The sequence below is a fragment of the Pogona vitticeps genome, chromosome 1, assembly GCF_051106095.1.
Source record: "Pogona vitticeps strain Pit_001003342236 chromosome 1, PviZW2.1, whole genome shotgun sequence".
NCBI lineage: Eukaryota > Metazoa > Chordata > Lepidosauria > Squamata > Agamidae > Pogona > Pogona vitticeps.
In genome coordinates, this window is record NC_135783.1 from 38,010,016 (window position 1) to 38,031,826 (window position 21,811).

The 21,811-nt window shown below is 42.0% G+C and overlaps 1 protein-coding gene across 1 annotated transcript in view; it reads left to right on the top strand.

Annotated features, from left to right (window-relative positions):
- The window catches only part of STUM (stum, mechanosensory transduction mediator homolog), a 68,103-nt gene extending 57,191 nt beyond the window's left edge, over window positions 1-10,912 (top strand). The window contains exons 2-3 of the mRNA XM_072990987.2: window positions 166-345; window positions 8,744-10,912. Coding sequence (XP_072847088.2) covers window positions 166-345; window positions 8,744-8,784 — 221 coding nt within the window. The 3' untranslated portion in view covers window positions 8,785-10,912. The remainder of the gene's footprint in view (window positions 1-165; window positions 346-8,743) is intronic.
- Window positions 10,913-21,811: the final 10,899 nt, after the last annotated feature.

Genomic DNA, 21,811 nt, shown 5'->3' on the forward strand with positions numbered 1-21,811 from the left:
ACTGTATTTGCGTTTGCCTTTGAAAACAAAATGGGTCAATTTCTGAGGTTGTACAGATGACACGTGTTTCGTGTACCTTGATTTTCAATGTTCTAGGTTTGTTTGGCATGCCTGTGACACACTGCCTTCTTCTGAAGTTTTTACTGCGGCTCTTGCTTCCCACAGGGACCTTTGTGTCAGCCTTCACTGTGTTGTGTGGAGCCCGGACTGACCTTCCTGACAGGCACATTTGCTGTGTGTTCTGGCTGAATATTGCAGCAGCTCTGATTCAAATTCTCACAGCAATTGTGATGGTTGGCTGGATCATGAGTATATTTTGGGGAATGGACATGGTCATTCTTGCCAGTAAGTAGAGATAATCTTTTTTTCCCCTTATACAAATACAACTGAATTTTTTGGGGGGGATGAGGGGGGAGTAGCTATGCTATCCAAATTCAGTTGCTCTCTCACATTGACAAGCAATTTGTGCGTGTGTGGTGGAATTTATTTATAGGTTGTCACCTTCTTTCCTGCTCCATTATTGTATATCAGACTGAGGCAGGAGGATTATTTGGTGTACAACCAGTGCCTATGCTGGTAGAGGGATTTGAGATTGTGACAACCCCAGACCTACTGGGATATGCCACAGTTACACTAAGCTGCCACCAACCATTCCCTGTAAGGAGTCACACAGACCAGGAATGGATTTTTAACAAATAAAGGACTAAGGTTTATTTAAATCACACACAGGGAAAATAAAATGATCAAGTGAATAAGATACAGTAACGTGGCTTAGTCTCAATCATACATACACCAGTTTGGTTCACACAGAACACCTTTAAATAAAGCACAGACCCTGAACCTATCAGTTCTGGCTAACCATGCAGACACCTGAACCTATCAGGTTGGTACTGACTGACACACAGTAGTACCCTGTCTGACACACAGACTCCCACACCAGCTTCTTCTCTCAGCTCTCCTCCAGCTCTCCCAGCTCTTCCTAACTTCTCCACACACGCTCCACATATATATACAGTACAGCCCCTCCTCCTGATGTCCCGCCTTCCACTCCCCATAGGATGGAACTTTCCCTCCAAACCCATGACAGACAGGTAACATCAGTGCTGTATGTAACACCTCCCCTCTTTATAAGTTGTTTTGTAGGGGGAAAGCTAAGGTGCTTTTCTCCAAAAAACAACCTGGATCCAAAACATACAAAAACAGTTATACAATAACATACAACACCATACTTACTTATACTTACACTAGGATAACCATATCAATTAGGCATTTAAACATTTACCATTTACCATACATCAGGTTACCTTTATTGATACAAACCGGGCATGTTTAATAAGCAAGTACATTTAACCTTTGGTCACCAAAATATATACATAGTCCATGTTTCTTTCGCCGTCTTCATTCTTCGGGTCTTCTTGACAAGGCGTCAGCAACACAGTTCACTGACCCTCTGACCACCTTCACTTCAAAGTCATAGTCTTGCAGGTTTAAAGCCCACCTCATAAGTTTGCTATTGTGGGTTTTCATTGTCTTTAACCATTGCAGTGGTGAATGGTCAGTGCACAGAACAAAATGTCTTCCCCAGATGTAAGGCTTGGCCTTCTGGATCGCGTAGACTATGGCCAGGCACTCCTTTTCCACGGTTGCCAAATGTCTCTCACCTTTCTGGAGTTTCCTACTCAGGTAGGACACTGGATGCTGGTCACCATTTTCATCCTCCTGGCAAAGAACTGCTCCTACCCCGCTGTTAGACGCATCGGTGTAGATGATGAACTCCCGGTCGAAGTCTGGAGCACGCAGCACTGGATAATTGATGAGCGCCTCCTTCAACCTCCGGAACGCCTCCTCACAGTCACTGGTCCACGGGGTGCGGTCATCAGTCTTCTTCCGCGTCAGATCGGTCAGCGGAGCCGCCATCTCGCTAAACCTTGGAATGAACTTTCTGTAGTAGCCCACCAACCCGAGAAATGATTTGACTTTTTTCTTGGTGTTGGGTCTGGGCCAATCACGAACTGCTTCTATCTTGGCCTCTAGGGGTTTAATCACTCCTCCCCCTACTATGTGACCCAAGTATTTTATTTCTGGGCTACCCAGCTGCAGTTTGTTCTCTTTGCAGGGCCTAGGCCAAAGCACTCCCTCCCCAGGGTTAAAGTGCCTCTCCCTGCCTTCCTGGTCATCCCAAGCTTTCTTTCTGACCTTTTGAGCTTGCAGGGTTTCTGCTGCTAGCTCTAGGTTTCTCTTTAGGTCATTCATCAAGGTGTCTATATATGTCACAACGTCTTGTGGGTCATCCTGGGTGATCTGCTCCCAATTTTGTTTGATTAAATCAAGGGGCCCTTTCACCCTTCTCCCAAACAAGAGTTCAAACGGACTGAACCCGGTACTGGCTTGTGGCACTGATCGATAAGCAAACAAAAGGGATTGTAGCTTCTGGTCCCAATTGTTTGGATTCTCTGCCAAGTAAGCCCTAATCATGCGCATCAGAGTCCCATTGAACTTATCCGTTAACCCATTACTTTCGGGGTGATAGGCAGTGGTTTCCTTGTGTTTAATTCCACAGATTTGCCATAACCGTTTCATGAGCTTCGATGTAAACGATGCGCCCAAATCTGTGATTATTTCTGAGGCGAATCCCATCCTGGACATATACCCCACCAAGGCATCTGCCACCGTGTTAGTTTCAATGTTAGTCAAGGGAATGGCTTCAGGGTACCTTGTGGCATGGTCCACAATGGTGAGAATGAACCTGTTCCCCCTCTTTGTGGCCTTGGGCAAAGGTCCCACAATATCCACCCCTATGCATTTGAACGGAGTGTCAATCACAGGCAAAGGGCACAACTTTGCTTTGGTCCTGTCACGGTTATTCCCCTGCCTCTGACACACATCACATTGTTTACAGAACTCCTTGATCTGCTTCCCTATTTCAGGCCAGTAAAAATTCTGTGTGATTCTCTGCTGTGTTTTGTTCACCCCTAAGTGCGCAGCAAACATGTCAGAGTGCCCCCTTTGTAAGATCATGGGGCAATACTTTTCAGGTACCACTAGCTGACTTCTGATCCCATCTCCCCCTTTTGAGATGTTCCTCAGGGTCTCTCTATATAAAATCCCCTTTTTCTCTCGAAATCTCACTGGGGTTTCAGGTGTTAGCTGGGCGTCTGTCACCTGTTCAAAACACTTTTGGAGAGTGGCGTCTGCCTTTTGCTCTTGGCCAAATCGGCTGTCTGTGGTTAAGGTTTCCACCACAGCTTCTGAACTCCCCTCTGCTTCCGTCTCGGGCTCATCAGTACCCCCCTGAACTGTCCCCGTGGTGGCTTGTGAACGTGTAATCACTAGCACCCGTTGCACATGTTCAGCCAGGTCATTTCCCACGAGCACGGCTGCTGGCAGAGTCGATGAAATCGCTAGCCGCCAAACTCCCCTCCAGCCTTGAAAGCTTACAGGTACCTCAGCTACTGGCAGCGAGATCACCTGTCCCTCAATCCCTGCCACCTTCATGCTCTCATTCGGGATTATATACTCCCTAGGAATAATATCTGGATGGCACAGGGTCACCTGGGAACAAGTATCCCTCAGCCCCCTATACTGATGGTCAAGTATTCCTACGTCCACCCCTGCGGTTTCAAACAACTGCGAATCTGTTCTCACTAGCAAGCAGCGCTTGACCTCCACAAGAGGACCATTTTCCTCAGCCTGATCAGCAGATGTAACTGTTCCAGATTGAGTAGCCATGGCAACAGGCTCCCTCAGTGACAAGGAGCTTTGCTCTTTCTGGACACAGAACACAGCTTTTGGCTTGGTTCCACTCAAATCATGAGGCACATTTCCTTTTAGCTGCTTTAATTTCTCACACTCTGAGATTAGATGGCCCTTTCCTTGACAGAAATAACATTTTCTGCTGTATTTTGAGTCTTTCTCATCTTGTTTTGGTTTTCCCTCCAAAATCTGAGGTCTTTGTTTCGTGTCTGAGGGCTTCCCTTCACCATGGGCCCCTCCCACTTGCTGGTTTTTCCCTGGTCCCTGAGAGTACTTGCTGTAGGTTTCTTTAGGTTTGCCTACAGATTTCCCCTCACCGAAGGGCTTTCTTATTTGGGAAATAAAATCTGCGATCTCGGCCGCCTCTGCCACAGATTTCGGTTTCCTTTCCCTCACCTGGAACTTCAGTTCCCCATGCAGGACTGAATAGAACTGTTCCAGCGCTATCAGGTCTTTGAGCTGCTGGAAGGTCTCTGTTCCCTCCTGAGATAGCCATTTCTCTAGCAGCCTCACCAGTTGGGCCCCCACTTGGGTAAAAGTCTGCTCTGGTTTCTTTGTGAGTGACCTGAATCTTTGCCTCAGCTGTTCCGCATTTATCCCATGTCTGGCAAACACCAATTTTTTAAACTCAGCGAAATCTTTTAGCAGTCCCTCTGGCATCTCTGCATAGACTTCTGCCAGGCTGCCACTGATTAAAGATCGCATAATGGTCATCTTCTCAGTTTCCCTCACTGAGAAGTCCACAAACGCTCTTTCCACGAGGGAAAAGAACACCTCAGGGCAATCTCCCTTGTGGTATACAGGGAATTTCTTCAGGTCAGTTTTAGACAATTGGCCCCCCTCAGAATCTCTATTGTTATTATTATTCTGATTCATCATTTCCAATTTCCTTAACTCAAACGCCATCCTTTCTTTTTCCAGAGCAATTTTCTCTCTCTCTAATCTTTCTTCTTTTTCCATTCTCTCTCTCTCTAATCTTTCCTCCATTTCAAATTGCCTCATCCTCAGTTCATGCTGTTGGGCTAGGCGCATTCTTCTGAGTTCTGAGGTCTGTTCTCCCGTGTTCTCATCCTGCACTGAGCCAAATTCATCCTCAGAACCTTGGTCTACCTGGGGTTCCCTCGCTTCACCCATTTCTGCCATCTGGCTTCGAGTCAAGGGCATAATCCCCCCCCCCAGAACAGGCTGCTTTCAAAAGTCAAGCCTCAAAATAAAGCGACCACTTTTTTTTTCTCTTTTGCCTCAGAACCAGCCTTCTATAGATTGCTGCTGTTCTTCAGCACTAACTTGCAACTGTTGCCAGCCAGAGTCCACCCCCCTCTGCTAGGCCTCTCAGCAGACAAGCTAGATCACTGCTACTTCACTCAGCTTTGCCTCAGCTTTTTCCCGCCAAAACAGGTTGCCTCAGAGCTCCCTAATCTAGTCCCACCAATCTGAGGTCACACGTTCTTCCACTAGCCTACCTCCCCGTGAGGTAAGCCTAGAAGATTACCTACGCGCTCTCAGATTGTCCCTGACTAGACCCCCCTTGCTCTGGGCACACTTGCCAAGGCTTTGCTGGACCGCTGGACAACTGGACCAGTCGTATCCCACACGCTGGACACCAATCAATGTGACAACCCCAGACCTACTGGGATATGCCACAGTTACACTAAGCTGCCACCAACCATTCCCTGTAAGGAGTCACACAGACCAGGAATGGATTTTTAACAAATAAAGGACTAAGGTTTATTTAAATCACACACAGGGAAAATAAAATGATCAAGTGAATAAGATACAGTAACGTGGCTTAGTCTCAATCATACATACACCAGTTTGGTTCACACAGAACACCTTTAAATAAAGCACAGACCCTGAACCTATCAGTTCTGGCTAACCATGCAGACACCTGAACCTATCAGGTTGGTACTGACTGACACACAGTAGTACCCTGTCTGACACACAGACTCCCACACCAGCTTCTTCTCTCAGCTCTCCTCCAGCTCTCCCAGCTCTTCCTAACTTCTCCACACACGCTCCACATATATATACAGTACAGCCCCTCCTCCTGATGTCCCGCCTTCCACTCCCCATAGGATGGAACTTTCCCTCCAAACCCATGACAGACAGGTAACATCAGTGCTGTATGTAACAGAGATGTTACAATTTTTAAAAAAAGTAACATTGCCAATTTTTGCTTGACCTTAAGTAAATGGGTGCAGACGCTAGATTAGAAAAGGCTACCTTAGATATGATATTCCAATAATGAAATACATCTGCTTATTAATTTATAGCATGGTGGTAAATTTCTTCATTTGCAAAAGGTACTGTAATTTTTTACAATATTAGGAGCTGAAAAAAAGCAATCTTTAATTCCGCTTGCTCAGTTCTTGACTGTAGAGTGTCTGGTTTCTGTTTACTTTCTTACCATTCCACAGCAGGACCTCTGTATCTGGGGTGGAGGTGGGGGTTCAATTCCATAATCTACCATGAATACCTGAAACTCCAGATATCAGGGAACCCTTTGTATAACATAAAAGGGGAAGGGATGAAGGCTACAAGGAGGGACTATTTTATGTTGCGTATGCAACACAGGCAAACCATGGATACATGAAACCGGGGATACCGATCTCGCAGTTATGGTGATCCTACTGTATCTATGTAATCCCCACCCTGCCCCCACTCTACTTATGTCAGGACTTCCCAAACTGTGTGCTATGGCTCCAGGGGGAGCTATGAAACCCAGGCAGGGGCACCACGGGAAAAGGGATGAAACATAGAGCTATGAAGACAATAGCTCTATGAACAGGTCCTCCACACAGCCTGCAGAGCTCTACGTCTAATAGGAACAGAAAGTGGAGGCAGTGTGCCTGCCTCACGTTTCCCCATCTCTATGGTCCTCCGTGGAAGTGCTTGCTGGATATCCTCAGGAGTTTCCTGTAACAGGATCTAGAAGGAGGTGGCCCCTCAGGGATTTTTTGGGGGGTGGATGGGGAGGTGGGATGGCTGGGTGGTGGTGGTCAAGATCCTGCTCCTGGTGGGAGAGAGAGCCCTGATGGCCCCTCTGAGCAAGGGAGCTGCAGCCAGTGGCCAGAAAATGGAGGGAATAGTGAGCCCAAAATATCTGGGAACCACTGACTTCTGCGCTTGAATTGTTTCTGATGGTCTTTCCTTTTCTCTTTCCATGTTACTTTCATGCTCTTTAAATGAACAACAAAGTTTCACAAGGTAGGCTTGTTCCTCAACTATGTTTTTTACTTGATCCATTTCTACTTAATGAAAAATTATGATTAATATGTTGATAATCCACTGGACCTAGTCTGCAGTTGGGGCACTTCTCTGTAAAAAAAAAAAGACGTTATTTTTGATGTAATTTGTTTCTGTTTTATTATGTCTTCCTATATATTCCCATCAATATGAAAAAGTTATGCTGGAAACAATAATAATGTGTAAGCTAGGCTTGCACTGTACAAAACTTCATAAAACAATTCCCTGCAATTTAAACAAATATGACAAAACAGCACAAAAATCAATTCTCTACCTTTATTTCAAGAACAATTTGCCAATTTCATGAAATGATTCAGTAAGTGTTGCAGAGTTTTGAATTTTTGGTTAAATTCCTACAGCAGAAGTGTAGGAATTCACAAAGCAGAATTGATTCAAGTTTCCCTGATTAGTCACCCCTATTCTCATTATCTGGCACTTACAGTCTCAATAACTCACTCTGAGATACTTGTAGGATAAATAATAAAAAATATTTAAGTACTTGGAGATCAACAGCAAACTGACAAACATGGCTGCCTTCAACAACAAACTTCACCAGACCACAGAGAGGGGAAAAAGCAATGAACAAAGAGACAGGGCAACCTAATTAAGCCCAACCATTCAAAAGAGACCCAAACTAACTTGCTCCCTGCAGGTATAGCTGCACCCTAAAGGAAAACAGTCTTAGCAGGGCTGCATGCTGAGAAGTTATATGCAAGGAATGTCGAGTTTTGAAGACAATGCTTATACATCCTTCAGGCTCCTTCTTGTACTTCTAATGTGCTGGAGCATGGGCAACTAGCACATAGAAATGCTTTGAGAATTTAAAAGTAAGACATATTACCAGTGTTAATCAAACTTTTCAATCTGGTTCCCCACTGGCCATGGTGAAGTCTGACATATCTGAGTAGCATCCAGTTGGAGAAGGCTTGGGCAAATTAAATAATATTGCTTTGTATTGATGGGCTCTGGTAATAACTAGGTGTACATACTTTCTATGCCCTGTCTAAAAAAAAAAGTACTATGATATTTGGCTTTTGTTTCATGGATAAACCACACAACATTTGCACAGAACTGCTTTTATTTTGTTATGCTTTTGCCCAAGAAAGGGGAAATGAATTCTCAGCCTCTATCCAACTTGTTGACTTGACATGTACAACAAGTACTGTTAATATATTTGAACCAGTATTTTTCAATCCTAGGAGCTAAAAAAAAATAGAGCTAAATTCAGTTGTTACTCCAAACTGAACTAGGCCCATTGAGGCAAGGAAACATAATCATTGACTCCAAATTTCCCATTTATTCAATGGAGCTACCCTAACTGAGATGAAAAAATAGATTTAGGCCATCTTTTTTAAAATACTTAAACAAATGCTGATATTCTCTAGACACTGAATTCCACCTAATGCTGTACTCTCAGTGCGTTTGCAAAATATGTATAATACGACTTGGGTCGGAAAATCAGTTGAAGAAAATTCTTCTCCTTTGTACTCATTATTACTGTCTTCCATCAGCAACTCCATGCAATCTTGTAGTGCTCCAGAGGGCTAAGAGTACTACCAGTATTGTTTTATAAATATTTTGTGCTTGGGTACCAGCAACAAAATAAAATACAAACTTTTGTCTTCCACCTCTCGGGTGGTTCTTAAGATCCCAAGCTATTTCTGATGTTATTTCAGCATTAGGGAGCAGAAAAATAACTCCATGCCTATATCTCTTTTTTGCTGTTTCTTTCTCATCTGTCCAGCGGAGCGGAGATGCAGAGCAGCAGAGAACGACCTTCACTGATCAGTCTGATTGCCTACTCCATGATGGAGATACTGGCACATGGATGTTCAGACTGGCACAGCCAACACACCAGTGTGACAGGCAAGCCATTGGAGGAGCGGGAGGGAGCCACTGGTTAGGCTGATGCTGAGGAGGATGACTACTGAGCAAACATCCAACAGAAGGGCACCTGTTGGCTAGAGATGTTGCTGTTTTCTCCATCTACTGGATGGGGAGCACCAAGAAACATTTCACCACCTTTCTGACTCACTGAGAAAACAGCCCTTGTGTGAATATCAAAGAAACAAAGAGTAATATTTATAGATATATGTACAGAGATGTAAAAGCAAAGAGACAGTATTCAACTATTTCTGTGGTGCAGCAGAGAATGGTTCAAATCATGACTTTTAATGTGTGTGTGTGTGGCTTTTAATGGTGATTGTTGAAGATTGATTTTCTGTGGCCATCTTGAGGTTTTGCTTGCTAATTTTGAAAAACGTCTGCCTTTGTTCAGGTAACTTAGGCTTGGCTCTTTGTGTACCCTGCCGTCTTGCTGAATCTTGAAAAGACCAAGATCCATAATCACTCCGTGATTTTCTGTAAATGCCCCATTTTTGACTGGGGATAGAAAGGGCTGGTTTTACAGGAGTATGAAGTGCAGAATTAGTTTTGTTGTATTTTATGGGGCATGGGAGAGACTTTCCCTTAGTGGGTTCTCAAATGTTCTGTGCCACTTTTTGGAATGTATACATACAACAGATTGTGTTTTGTAACCTGTGTATAGTAAAGCTGTGGCCTCCTTATCTACTTGCTAGTGTATTTGCTCACATACCTAGCTATCGGTGCAACAAATCAACACTTCCAGATTGGACAAACATAAGACTGTGGGTTAAATGGGAGAAAGATATCCATCACACATCTCAATGTTCTACCAGCAGGTCTTTTAGAACCAAGTGAAGGAATGTCCCATCGCTTCAGATGAGAAAGGGAAGCTCCCTTTACTGTCCTAAATTCCATGAACACATGATTTTATTACTGATAACTTCCTGAGTCTCTTGGGTATTTGCTCATTTCTGGCCAAGCCTGATCAGAATCCCTGATCTGTGATTTGTGGGGAGCATAATAAGCCACTTTACAATCAGCATGGTTTAGTACAGTATATAGTGTATCTGTCAGGTTTGGATTGGGGAGACTGGGGAAATTCTGTTCAACCTGTGACGTTGCAAAGTAATTCTATTTTAACCTAGTCTCAACTTCACAGAGTTGCTACTAAGGTAGGGTGAGAGGGATGGAAGCCATGGATCCTGTTTCAGTTCAGGAATCATTAGATACTTTCAAAGAGTGGTGGGATGACCATTTGCAAGGATGCTTTAGATATACTGTAGTTTTGCTTCATTGGCATGAGGATCTGTTCCAACTGCGATTGTACAAATGAAAAGGTAAAGTGGTATTCATTAAGTGGATCTATGTTTTTTCTCTTTAATTTTCCACTGGTTGAAAGGAAGGCTATCAATTGGTGGATAGCCTCCATGCAAGGGAGAGCAATTATTACTTCTTATGGAGTACAGCTCCAAAATATCTATATTCTGGAATTTGGGGAGGGGGAAAATCCTTTCCCTTATCTCTGGAGAATAACGTTGAAGTCAGTCCTCAGTAGGGACAAAGTTACCATTAAACAGAGCTTGGAAATTTGCTGTTTTAGACTGCAGCTCTCAGAATCCCCCAGCCAGTTTTGCCCTTGAGATCAGTACTGACTGCATTGTGTGATTCAGCATGCAACAGATACTATCTATGGAGTTATTAATTTCAGCCAATTCACCTCCAAAGGTTTCAGCTTTTGTGTAGCTATAAAAGAGGAATTTGGCCAAAGAAACATGAGGGGTGCACTCAAAGCTACAAACATTTTTATCCTCTTGCTTTTCAGTATGAGATTAAAACATATTTTTAGTTTTTCCACCAGAACTGATGGGACTGTAAGGTGCTTTGCCTTGCCTAGATTGTGTCCTTGTTAATTTTATACTTATTCATAACTGTGTTGTGCGGTTATTACTTTCTTCTGGATCTGCTGTGTACAGAATGTATCTATCTTCTTACACTGCGGTCAAATATATTTGTAAAAAATAAAGAAAAAAGGAAGTCACCTGCAGCATATAGTAGCAATGAGGTGAGTTTATTTGATTGATAAGTACTATTAATGTTTTTATTAAACAGACATGAGGTCATTAAGAAAAGAAACTAACTTCCCTTAGCATTAAACTATCATTCAGAAATATTGTTCTATTTTTTAAGGTGAGAGGAAAATTGCATTGGTTATGTTTTCAAGACAACCTCTGCTGCCTCCTTTCATGCCAAGTAAACAAGATCATCATGATAAATGGAATTACACTAAATTATGTGAGTTAATTTGTTCCCCAAAGAGCTGTGAAACAGAAATCTTACTGAATATATAGTCTATAAGGAAGTGTTTTCCAGATGTTTTCATTTGAAAATTTTGTACGATGTATCTTATATAGAGGAATAGTCTCAAACTGTTAATGAGCTGGATATATCTGAATGCATGGAGATGAAAGACAGCTTGGCAAAGCATTCTCTGACTTGGGAATAAATACTGTAGTTTCTATGGATGGAAAAGAGCAGATACGGATTAAATGGTTTTCAATGCATTCCTATGGGAAATGCAGATTCAACATAAGAACTTTTCAACTTGAGAACCACCTTCCAATACGGATTAAGTTCTTAAGTAGAGACCCCACTGTATCATAGACAATCAAATGAATAGTATGGTCCACTAAAGCTTGAGAAATATTTTATATTCCCCAGTTCGTAGCCCTCCAGGGCAGGGATAGAAGTAGGATTTAAATTTCTACAGAATTATAAAGTTCTTGTGTCTTATGTTTTATTTCAACAGAAAGTATTTTGTTTTCCACTATTGCCTTTTTGTTGGGTTTTCAGTGTCCAGTTTATGCACCTTTTTCTTTTGGTATTATCATAATTGAACACAAGAGAAAATAGCACAATCCAGTGCTGCTGCAGCTGAATACACTGCTCCCTTTCCAGAGGCCTGAGGATCCAAAAGTAATTGCTACTACATAAATAATCTTCAAAGGCTGGAGAATGCTTTTGGGCTGCCAGTTGGCAATCCCTACCTTTGGGATAACACATATCCCAAAGCTTGTCATCAGGGTTGAAAGGGAAGTTGGGTTAGATGAGGAGTATGAAAGAGAGGAAGACTTACAGAATGCATTTTACTCTCAGTGTTTCTCCATTTAGAAAGTGGAAAACACTTCAATTTTCTGATATTAAAAATAATTTCAAGGAAAGAAGTGAAGGCTGAGGTATGGGAACTGCGTTCTTTCTCATTTCTTGAGTGTTCCAAAGCTATTTCTGTTGACAACAATATTTGTTTATATACCATTATTTTAGTAGAAGTATCCAGACAGAATCATAAAACCATATTAATATAGGTTGTTGTGGGGTTTTCCGGGCTCTTTGGCCGTGTTCTGAAGGTTGTTCTTCCTAATGTTTCGCCCGTCTCTGTGGCCGGCATCTTCAGAAGACAGCACTCTGTGCTCTCAAGATGTCCTCTGAAGATTTTTTTAATCATTTTTTAATTTTTTAACAAGAGGGATGACAGAAAGAAAAAGGGGAGTTGAGGTTAATGGGGAAAAGGAGAAACAATCACATACTAACATCCATTCTATACCTATTGCCATATCAAAATTCCATGTTACTCTGTTTACTCTTGCCTGCCTTCTAGGTTTAAGTTCTCATTTCAATATATGCTATTCATATGCCTGTTGATTCACTCCACTTGTAGAATAAGTCCCATATTTCTGTTGCCTTTTGTAAAGGACAGTCCTTCATTACTTCTGATAAAATGTCCATTTCCACTATTTCTCGTATCTTCTCGATAAGATCTTCTTGTTTCGGTATCGTCGGACTTTTCCAATTTTTGGCATAGAGGAGTCTTGCAGTGACCATATATATAACTATATGTTCTTTTGACTTATCTATGTTGTCAGGTATCATACTCAATAAGAACAGTTCTGGGGTTAATGGCACCTTACAAAGCAATATTTGTTGCAACACAGCATGTACACTTTTCCAATACTGTTTTGCTACTCTACATGACCACCACATATGATAATAGCTTCCCACATGTACTGTACTTCACATTTCCAACACATATTCGAAGATGCCGGCCACAGAGACTGGCGAAACATTAGGAAGAACAACCTTCAGAATACGGCCAGACAGCCCGGAAAACCCACAACAACCATTAGATCCCGGCCGTGAAAGCCTTCATGAATACATATTAATATAATCAGGAAAAATGCAGTTGCAACAAACCACTTCATATAATAATAGCCCGGAAGTGCCATAAGTCTCTGGCAATGGACATAGCAAGACAGAGATTGATTAATTTTAACTGAGTGACTATTCTAGAGTCAAGGGTATAAAATGTTTATCAAGGAACATAACTGCAAAGTGCTTAGGGTATTAAGGAGGGCAGTCACTTGTTGGTGATCCTTCTTTAATTAGCATCTGCTGAAGTCAGAAATGGAAATTTGTGGATTCTAGATGGTTTGTTTTGTCCTAACCTTTATATCTCTTTATATCCAGAATTCACCTGGAACAAAGAATGTAGCTTCTTTCTGTACAAATTATTATAAATCCTTCCTGGCCTTTGATTTTTTTTATACTCGTTTCATCGCTTTTCTCGCCTTGATGTGGGTGCCTTTACAGAGAGGACAAAACAAGGAGAAAGTAATTCTGTGCTACAGAGCAGAACTTTAAAAAAATTAATAATATGAATGGAATGGAATTGTTAGGTGTGCAGCAGCAAAGAAGTTAATAGGATCTTCCTTGGAGGCTTCCAAATAGGCTTTATTTTTATAATTACATTTTATAGACTGCTTAAGAGGTCTCAAAGAAACATATTAAAATATAATAAAATTTAAGCCTTGTATACAATTGCAATTCAGATTTTAGCATGAAAGTACAAAAAGAACTGTAGATATTAGAAATTCAACATTTGTTTGGTTGGTCATATATTTTATGGGGTGGTGATGTTGTTTAAACTATTACACATCAAGGAACAGTGTATTGTTACAGGGTGCTAAATATTGCTGAATATTCTTCTAAGAGACATTAAATCAGAGGTGGACAGTTTATGGACCCCCAGATGTTGTACTGCAACTCTTCTTCATCTGACTATCAGCTCCGCTGACTAGATCTAATGGAAATGGCAGTCGGACACCATCTGGATAGCCATCCATCTTCTCAGCCATCTATTAGATGCATCTCTCTAAAATGTATCTGCATAGCTTATGGCAATATGGTGCTAAGACAGCTACCTCCTCAGTGACCCAAGACAGTGCAGGGGCACAGAGTGTGCTTGCCTTAAAAGGATTTTCAGGGAGCATTTCTTGTCACACAGTTCTAGCAGGCAGGATTAGTCAGGGCACAGTTGCTATGGAAATCTCAAACTCTTTAGGGCTGCCTTGTGTCTTCCAAGACTGCATCCTTTTAATTATGTTTGTGTGTTGGCTGCCTTTATTGCTTTAATGATGTTGGCAAAGATAGCATCATACAAATGGCTTGGTGAATGTATGATTTGCATATGAATGCTATTGTTTTATTACATTGGTTTTTCCTTTTATAACCAATTGTGTTAATTCAGCTACTTGACTGAAGCAGAAAAGGAGTGAAGTGCCTATGAAACAGTTTTGGCAAATATATACTGTATATCAGATTTTAAAGAAATTCTCCTGTCAGACTGAATGTGAGTGTCTGATCAATTTTAAATAGCCATCGACCAGTCTTTCAGCATGTGGTTAGCCCACCTATTTGACTAACACTCCAGAGCTGCTGGAGAAAAATAGAAGTTGATTTTTCTCAAAAGCTCCTGCAGCTAAAAACATGAATTCAGCCCCTTCCCATTTGGCTCCATACAGTTGTCAATGGAACACTATTGTCCAAAACCTATTTACTAAAGCCAGAGCTATCAGTAGATTATTTAGGTAACTTGAGACAGCACTTGCCAGGGAGGGAAATAGATGGGTGCATATGAATTATCCATTGAAACTCTTAAATTGCTGTCTGAGCTCAGTACCTATTCATGTGTTGCATAGCTTTGAAAATGTTAAACTAACTGGATTCTTCATTGGTTCTTGAGAACTAATTGATTAGTGTTACTAAGTGGTTCAACAGTGAAACTGTACTAACATTTTTCTTTAAAGTTACTTTTTAATTTCAAAGATAAGAATGTGGCCCAGACATGACTCTCCGATCAAGCAGGGTTGAAGACTAAACAGTGCTTGTTAGAACTATAGTGAGGTAACAGTGTTATCTTTTTAAAGGCATGGAACTGTGCCTAATTATCCCAAATAGCAACATATAACAGGTAACCTTTGGAGATGTACAGTACCTCCATATTTTATTCAGCAAATTATAATGAAATAATTATGTTTCCGATTGGCCTACTGCTCCTTGTGTCCTTGTTTTATATGGATATGGAGTGTGGTTGACTAATACTGGTGTTCTGGCTGACAGTTTTATGCTTGGTTTCAGTGTTTTCTTGGACCCGTTATTGAAAAGATGACACCAGTAATTTATGTAGGAAAATACATAAATTTTCCTGAAATTTGAAATGAAAAGCAAACTTATTTCACCTTTTCCAGTATATGAAGCTTCCTTGCCTAGAGCTGATTCTTGGCTGCCACAAACAGCAAGGTAAGTATTTAAGCCTTGATTTCGGGAGATAAGGGTATCTTTTTCTTTGAAGGGAAGACTAAATAATCATTGGGGGGGGGGAAATGATTTTTAGGTATTACCACTTTACCTGGTCTTGCTCAGCTGATCAATGGAGGGTGTGATCAGATGGTGCTTTAGCCTGCTGTGTGGACTGCTGTGGGGTGGGTTGGTTTGCTCTTTTTGATAGCAGTCACACAACATAATCACTGGAGCAAACCAAATCATCCCCAAGGCACTCCTACTAGCATCTTTCTGGCCACTGTCAGGGACTTCCACTTTTCTAATGCTGGTGAGATCACTCTGGTTTGGTCCGTTTCCAGCGTGAATGAAATTGGTCAAAAGCAATCCTTCCTCTAATTTGACTACATCATGAAACAGCTTATGAAGGGAACCACTTCATGATATTGGCCCATGGAGAGGCTGAGGAAGTGATTTTTTTAAGTGTGTATTAGGATAGCCTAATATTCACTGCATCACTTTAAAGACCTAAAAAACCAATAGAAAGCAAATGTGTATTTTGCCAGCAGACACATTGACAGCAATCTGAGCTGTGCTGCAATGATACACATTTGCTTTCACTAGTCTTTTGGAACTTTGGTGTGGTGAATATGTGCCACCCTTATACACACACAGTTCCCCTCCTTTCCTCAGTCCCTCCATCAAGTAAAGAAAGTTATTAATTTGCCAATATTGTGAAGTGGCTCTCTTCTTGAGCCGCTTCATAACACCAACAAATTAACAGTAGTCTGCTGCCAACCAAAGAAGGTTGTTTGAAGTCCGTATGCCATTTGGATTCAAGGATCTATCCAAATAGATATATTTGTATAGTGTATCTCCTAGTGATCCTGTTTAACCTGCTCCAGCCTTCTCCTAATGCCACATATAGACAAGCCCGGAGTCAGAGAATAGTGCATAGGACTACATCTTTTACATAAAATTTGTTTATTATATGTTATGGACATGTATGAGCTTTAACAACTGCTTACAATTGTGATGCCAAAGAGTAGAACAATATTGGTGTGATCAGAAGTTCCAATACTGTATATGTATTTAAATTCATATACACAATTCTCTATGTTATTTCTGGATCTACAAGTCTCTTCAATGCAGAATCACTCTTAGAAATTTCACTAAACATATTAAAATTATTTCCCTTGAAAGTATTTTTTGTTATCAGTTTGCTGAAATTGTATGAAACTATATGGTGTTGGTGCCATCATTTGATCTACATTTGATCCATTCCCTATTGCTCTAGCTTCATTGAGCACATTTCTGTTGCAGAGCTTTGCATTTATGGTAAAATTCCTTTTGTTACAGATTCTCAAATCTGAAATACAGATTCTCAGTGTGGTGTTGTGAACAATGATGGACTAGGACTCTGAAGAACAGAGTTTGAATCTCCACTTAGCCATGGAAACTCATGTGGGGAGTGGAACTGGTAAAAACACTCCTTAAATATCTCACTTACCTTGAAAGCCCTATTAGGATTGCTATAAGTTGGTTCTGACTTGAGAGCATAGAACACACAGAGAGAGAAGTACAGAGACTCACAGAGGAGAATAGCTACATGTTCCTCAGAGTGCACCCCTTTCCCATTAACTGGCACATAAAATCAATAACTCTCTCTGAGACATTTGTAGGAGAAAGAATAAAAAACAGCTCTTTGCTTGCAGTTGCTTCAAATTACAGACTTCTGTATGCTGCGTTCTTTACTGCAAAAATGCTTAGTAACCAACTGAACAGAGCAACAGGAAACAAACCACTGCTACAAGGTGAGGAAAGAAAACACTCAGCAGAGAGACAGGGCTTTGTTTGAATTCAAAGTCTGGGAGGAATGATAGGTTAGGGCTGGACAGACGGACAATTAACCCAGCCTAGAAAGTTCCCTCTTAGTCACACAAACTACAAACTGCATGCAAGATTGCAAACAAAACAATAGTTTATAGATATGAAAGGAATATATTTTATATAAATGGCTATTATAAATTCTCTTCTCTCTCTTGTTCTTTTTCTCATGCCTCTTTTTAATGGTTTGTATTCCTTATAAATAATAAATCTAATGGTGGCCTTTTAGACGGTATTTGATCTTGACTAGTTTGATGTCACCTATACGTTCCAGGGCAGTTTTGATATGAGTTTCTGTTATTCTGTTATGATCTCTCCCTCTCCTCCAAGTAAATTATACATGCTACACCTCTCTGATGTATAGCATTAAGCCAGTATCACATGGCGAGTTCCATATTTTATCCAAGCCTGTTATCATGTGAATATTTCAGACTGATTCAAAATTAGCTTTCCCCTCTCCCAGTGTTGAATATGGTTGGCTGGATAGCTCAGTGAGACTATGACTACATAGCAAGGGAAGTGCGAATTAACTCACCTACTCTCAATATAACTCGCCACAGAAACCAGAGCAGCCTTATACAGTGGTGCCCCGTATAGCGAGGTTATACGAAATCTTCGCTAAGCGGGAAGTAAAAAGCCATTGGAACGCATTAAACTTAATTTAATGCGTTCCAAATCGGCCCTAAACTTCCCACTTAGAGAAGTTTCCTGGCCCCGGGCAGCCATTTTCGCGCCCTCCCCTCGCTTGCCGAGGGCGCGAAAACGCCGCGGGGGGCTATTTCGGGTCGTTTTGAAGCCGCAAAACAGCTGTTTTGCGGCTTCAAAACGGACCCGAAATGGCCCCGCGCGGCGTTTTCACGCCCTCGGCAAGCGAGGGGAGGGCGCGAAAACGCCGCGCGGGCGGCCATTTCGGGTTGCCCGCGGCCGTTTTGAAGCCGCAAAACGTTTTGCGGCTTCAAAACGGCCGCGGGCAACCCGAAATGGCCCCGCGCGGCGTTTTCGCGCCCTTGGCAAGCGAGGGGAGGGCGCGAAAACGCCGCGCGGGGCCATTTCGGGTCCTCCCGCGCCCATTTTGGAGCCGCCGATCAGCTGATCGGCGGCTCCAAAATGGCCGCGGGACGCCCAATCGTCGCAAAGCGAGGTGCGCCGATTGGGTGCTCCGTATAGCGATCCCGAAAAAGGGGATCGCTATACGGATTCGTCGTTGTACGGTGCACTCGCTAAGCGAGGCACCACTGTACTTGCAATTCCATTCAAGGTGCCTATAGGTGACACCGTTCAAAGGAACATACTTAAGAAGGCTTTCCTCCCAGTTACAGTGGGGTCTCTACTTAAGAATGTCCCTACTTAAGAACAATCCAACTTAAGAACAGCTCCATTTGCTAAATTTTGCTTCTACTTGAGAACAGAAATCCAAGATAAGAACAGGAAAAAAAACTTTCCTGCTCTTTTTTTAACCTTAGGTCATCTTAGGTTAAAAAAAATTCTCCTCCTAGTGGTAGAGTATGTATTAACCAGCTTTGCATTAGTTCCTATGGGAACTAATGCTTCAATGTACGAACGCACCTCTACATAACAAAAAATCAGCCAGAACGTATTAATTGGTTTTCAGTCCATTCCTATGGGAAATTTTGCTTCAACTTAAGAACACCATTCCAAAATGGATTAAGTTCTTAAGTAGAGGTTCCACTGCAGTTTCTATGGACGGAAAAGAGCAGATACGGATTAAATGGTTTTCAATGCATTCCTATGGGAAATGCAGATTCAACATAAGAACTTTTCAAGTTGAGAACCACCTTCCAATACGGATTAAGTTCTTAAGTAGAGACCCCACTGTACTTCCTTATCTTGCCAGCAGGAGTTCCTGAAGAATGAATGAATAATCAGGACTAATTGGGGCTGTTCAGAAAGAAGAAGTGGCAGCTTGGGGGAACAGAGGCTTTGCAGAGAGGTGGGTACTGGTGCTCCCCCTCTTTTTGTCCCCTTTTCCCTCCTCATTCACCACTCCCTGCGCTCTTTCAGTGCCTCCTCTCTCATGCTCCCTCTCTTTTCCATCAGCTGGCATCTCCTCCTGTTTTTTTCCCCTTCCTTCTCTATAGACAATCCACTACCACCCTATCTGCAGAGGAAAAAGCCCTATCGAATATTTCTGGCAAAAATATTAGTAGCCTCTTCCGAGGAGAGATTAAAGCCAGTTTGCAAGCCAAAAAAGCAGGATTGGGTCAATTTAGCCTTTGCGTCATGTGGGCAGGAAAAAATGACTTTGAGCAAATCCCAAGGTATTCAATTCCTCACTGCGTGTACCAGGAGAAGAGCCAGCCTCTATATCGTTGAGCGAACTGCATAGTCTGAGGGCACCCCCAGAAGAAGGAAGTAGTAAAACACTTCCAAATATCCTATTGACTAAATGGCAAACAATTATTATGTATGTTAAATACAACTCTAGCCCCATCTATTTGTTCAGAAGAGACTGTTGATCATACCTAGACTGTTCTATTTGGCATCCTAGATATCCTTGACAACAGGCCCGCCTGTGTTGAAAATGCTGGTATTGAATGCCAGGTCAGTGAATGGGCCAAAAGACATGTGGGTTTTGGACTTTTGTTTTTGTAACTCACTAGCAATTCCCCCAGCCAGAATTCTGGCACCTGTAACCAAGAGATCCAAGTTCTCAGAAGAGTTCCACACCCACTTAGCAGGCTCAGCATGTTCTTTGCAGCCATTGCAGAGAGACATAGTGAATGGGACTTAGTCAACTCCATGAGAACCACAAGAGGATTGGTGTTTTGTTTGTTTTTTCAGACCCACTATGTGCAGGGAGACTACTAATGAGCAGGGAGACTACTCATCCCACAACCTCTTGCAGTACCTGAGCTATTGTACTAAGATACATGGATAAATAGGCTGAAAAGGAATATGGTTATCAATCTGTGTTTCATGAGCAGATTCCCTCTCCAGCTTGTGGTGGATACGTGTACATATTGCTGCTGGGAAGCCATTAATAGGTGCCAGCCATTTAGTTGGCAGAGAAGCAACTGGATGGATTATCTGGCTCTTCCTCTTTCTTACTTCCCAAAGTCTCAATGGCTTTTGAAACTGACGGTTCCAACATTGCCTGGTTCCTCTCTTAAGGTGCTTAAAACAGCCTGAAGAATGTGTATTCTGGGCCTTCCCTCTTTGCTCACAGAACCCTCAGTACAAACATTGGTAGTGTAACCAGACTCTGTCTCAGGCCTCTAGGCTAGGAAGGCATCCTGCTTGAAATTCTGAATTGCCACTGCCAGTATTGGGGCTAGATGAACTGGAGGTCTGATTCTGGACAAGGCAGCTTTGGGGCCCACAATACATCTAGATGGATGGTTATTCTCTCTAAATTGTTTTACTCCCCACAGCAGGATTTCCTCTGAAATGTCTGTGCCTCAGCAATCTGACTGGCAAGAAACCTATATTTACTTTCCAATGATGTGTCACAAAACAAAACACTTTAAAAGCAAGATGGAGAGAGAGGGAAATTATGCTGTGAAAAAGAGAGGCTTTTCATTACTTGAGGGAGCACATGTTAAAGACATCCTCTGGTTCAACTCTGACTTTCAGTGGATCTCAAAGGATTCAGGGAGAGGTCTATCTTGGAAACTTGTATCTGCAACTTGTACCTTTTTAACTGGAGGTGGAAAAGACTGAACTGAGACCATCCTTCTGCACAGGCCACCCTGATCCTGACACACCATTGAATTATAGCTGGATCAGGGTGTATGCATTTTAAGAGTAATTTTGCATTGTTTGTTATGTACCATCAAGTCACAACCAACTCATAATAACTCCAATAGGGCTTTCATGGAAAGTGAGATATTTAAATAGTGTCTTGGCAGTTCGACACCCCCAGTGAGCTTCCATGGCTGAGCAGGAATTCAAACCCTGTCTCCTCAGTCTTAGTCTGTCACCCTATTCTCTACAACACACTGCGTATATCCCAATATTGCGCATACCTCTTAATAAATACTTCATGAATAAATGTAATAATACTGTCATTGCAAAGCAATACCCCACTCCCATCTCACCCACCCACCCTTTTTAAAAATAAAGGGATTTGTTCCTTCTGTAAAGCTAGTTAGAACATAACACTATTTACACTATCCATGTGTAAATGGCCAAGCTGGCTAAAAGTATAGGTACTTCAGAGTAACACCCCAGATGGGGTTTTTCACATACTCTTACCTGTCAAAAGTAATTAGCAGAGCATTGACCAGCATCAAATCGAGATGTACTGGAAGATTGTTTTAAGTTACAGGCTGACTATCCAGCCAAGCTCCTTTTGGCGATGAGACTCGGCCAGCCCTTGTCACAACAGCGAGAAGCTAGAGCTTCAAACATGTTGTCATGGTTAATAAAGCAAACAGATACTGCCAGCAGAAGTGGCATTTATTGATTGCTGCCTAGTTTATTGCAT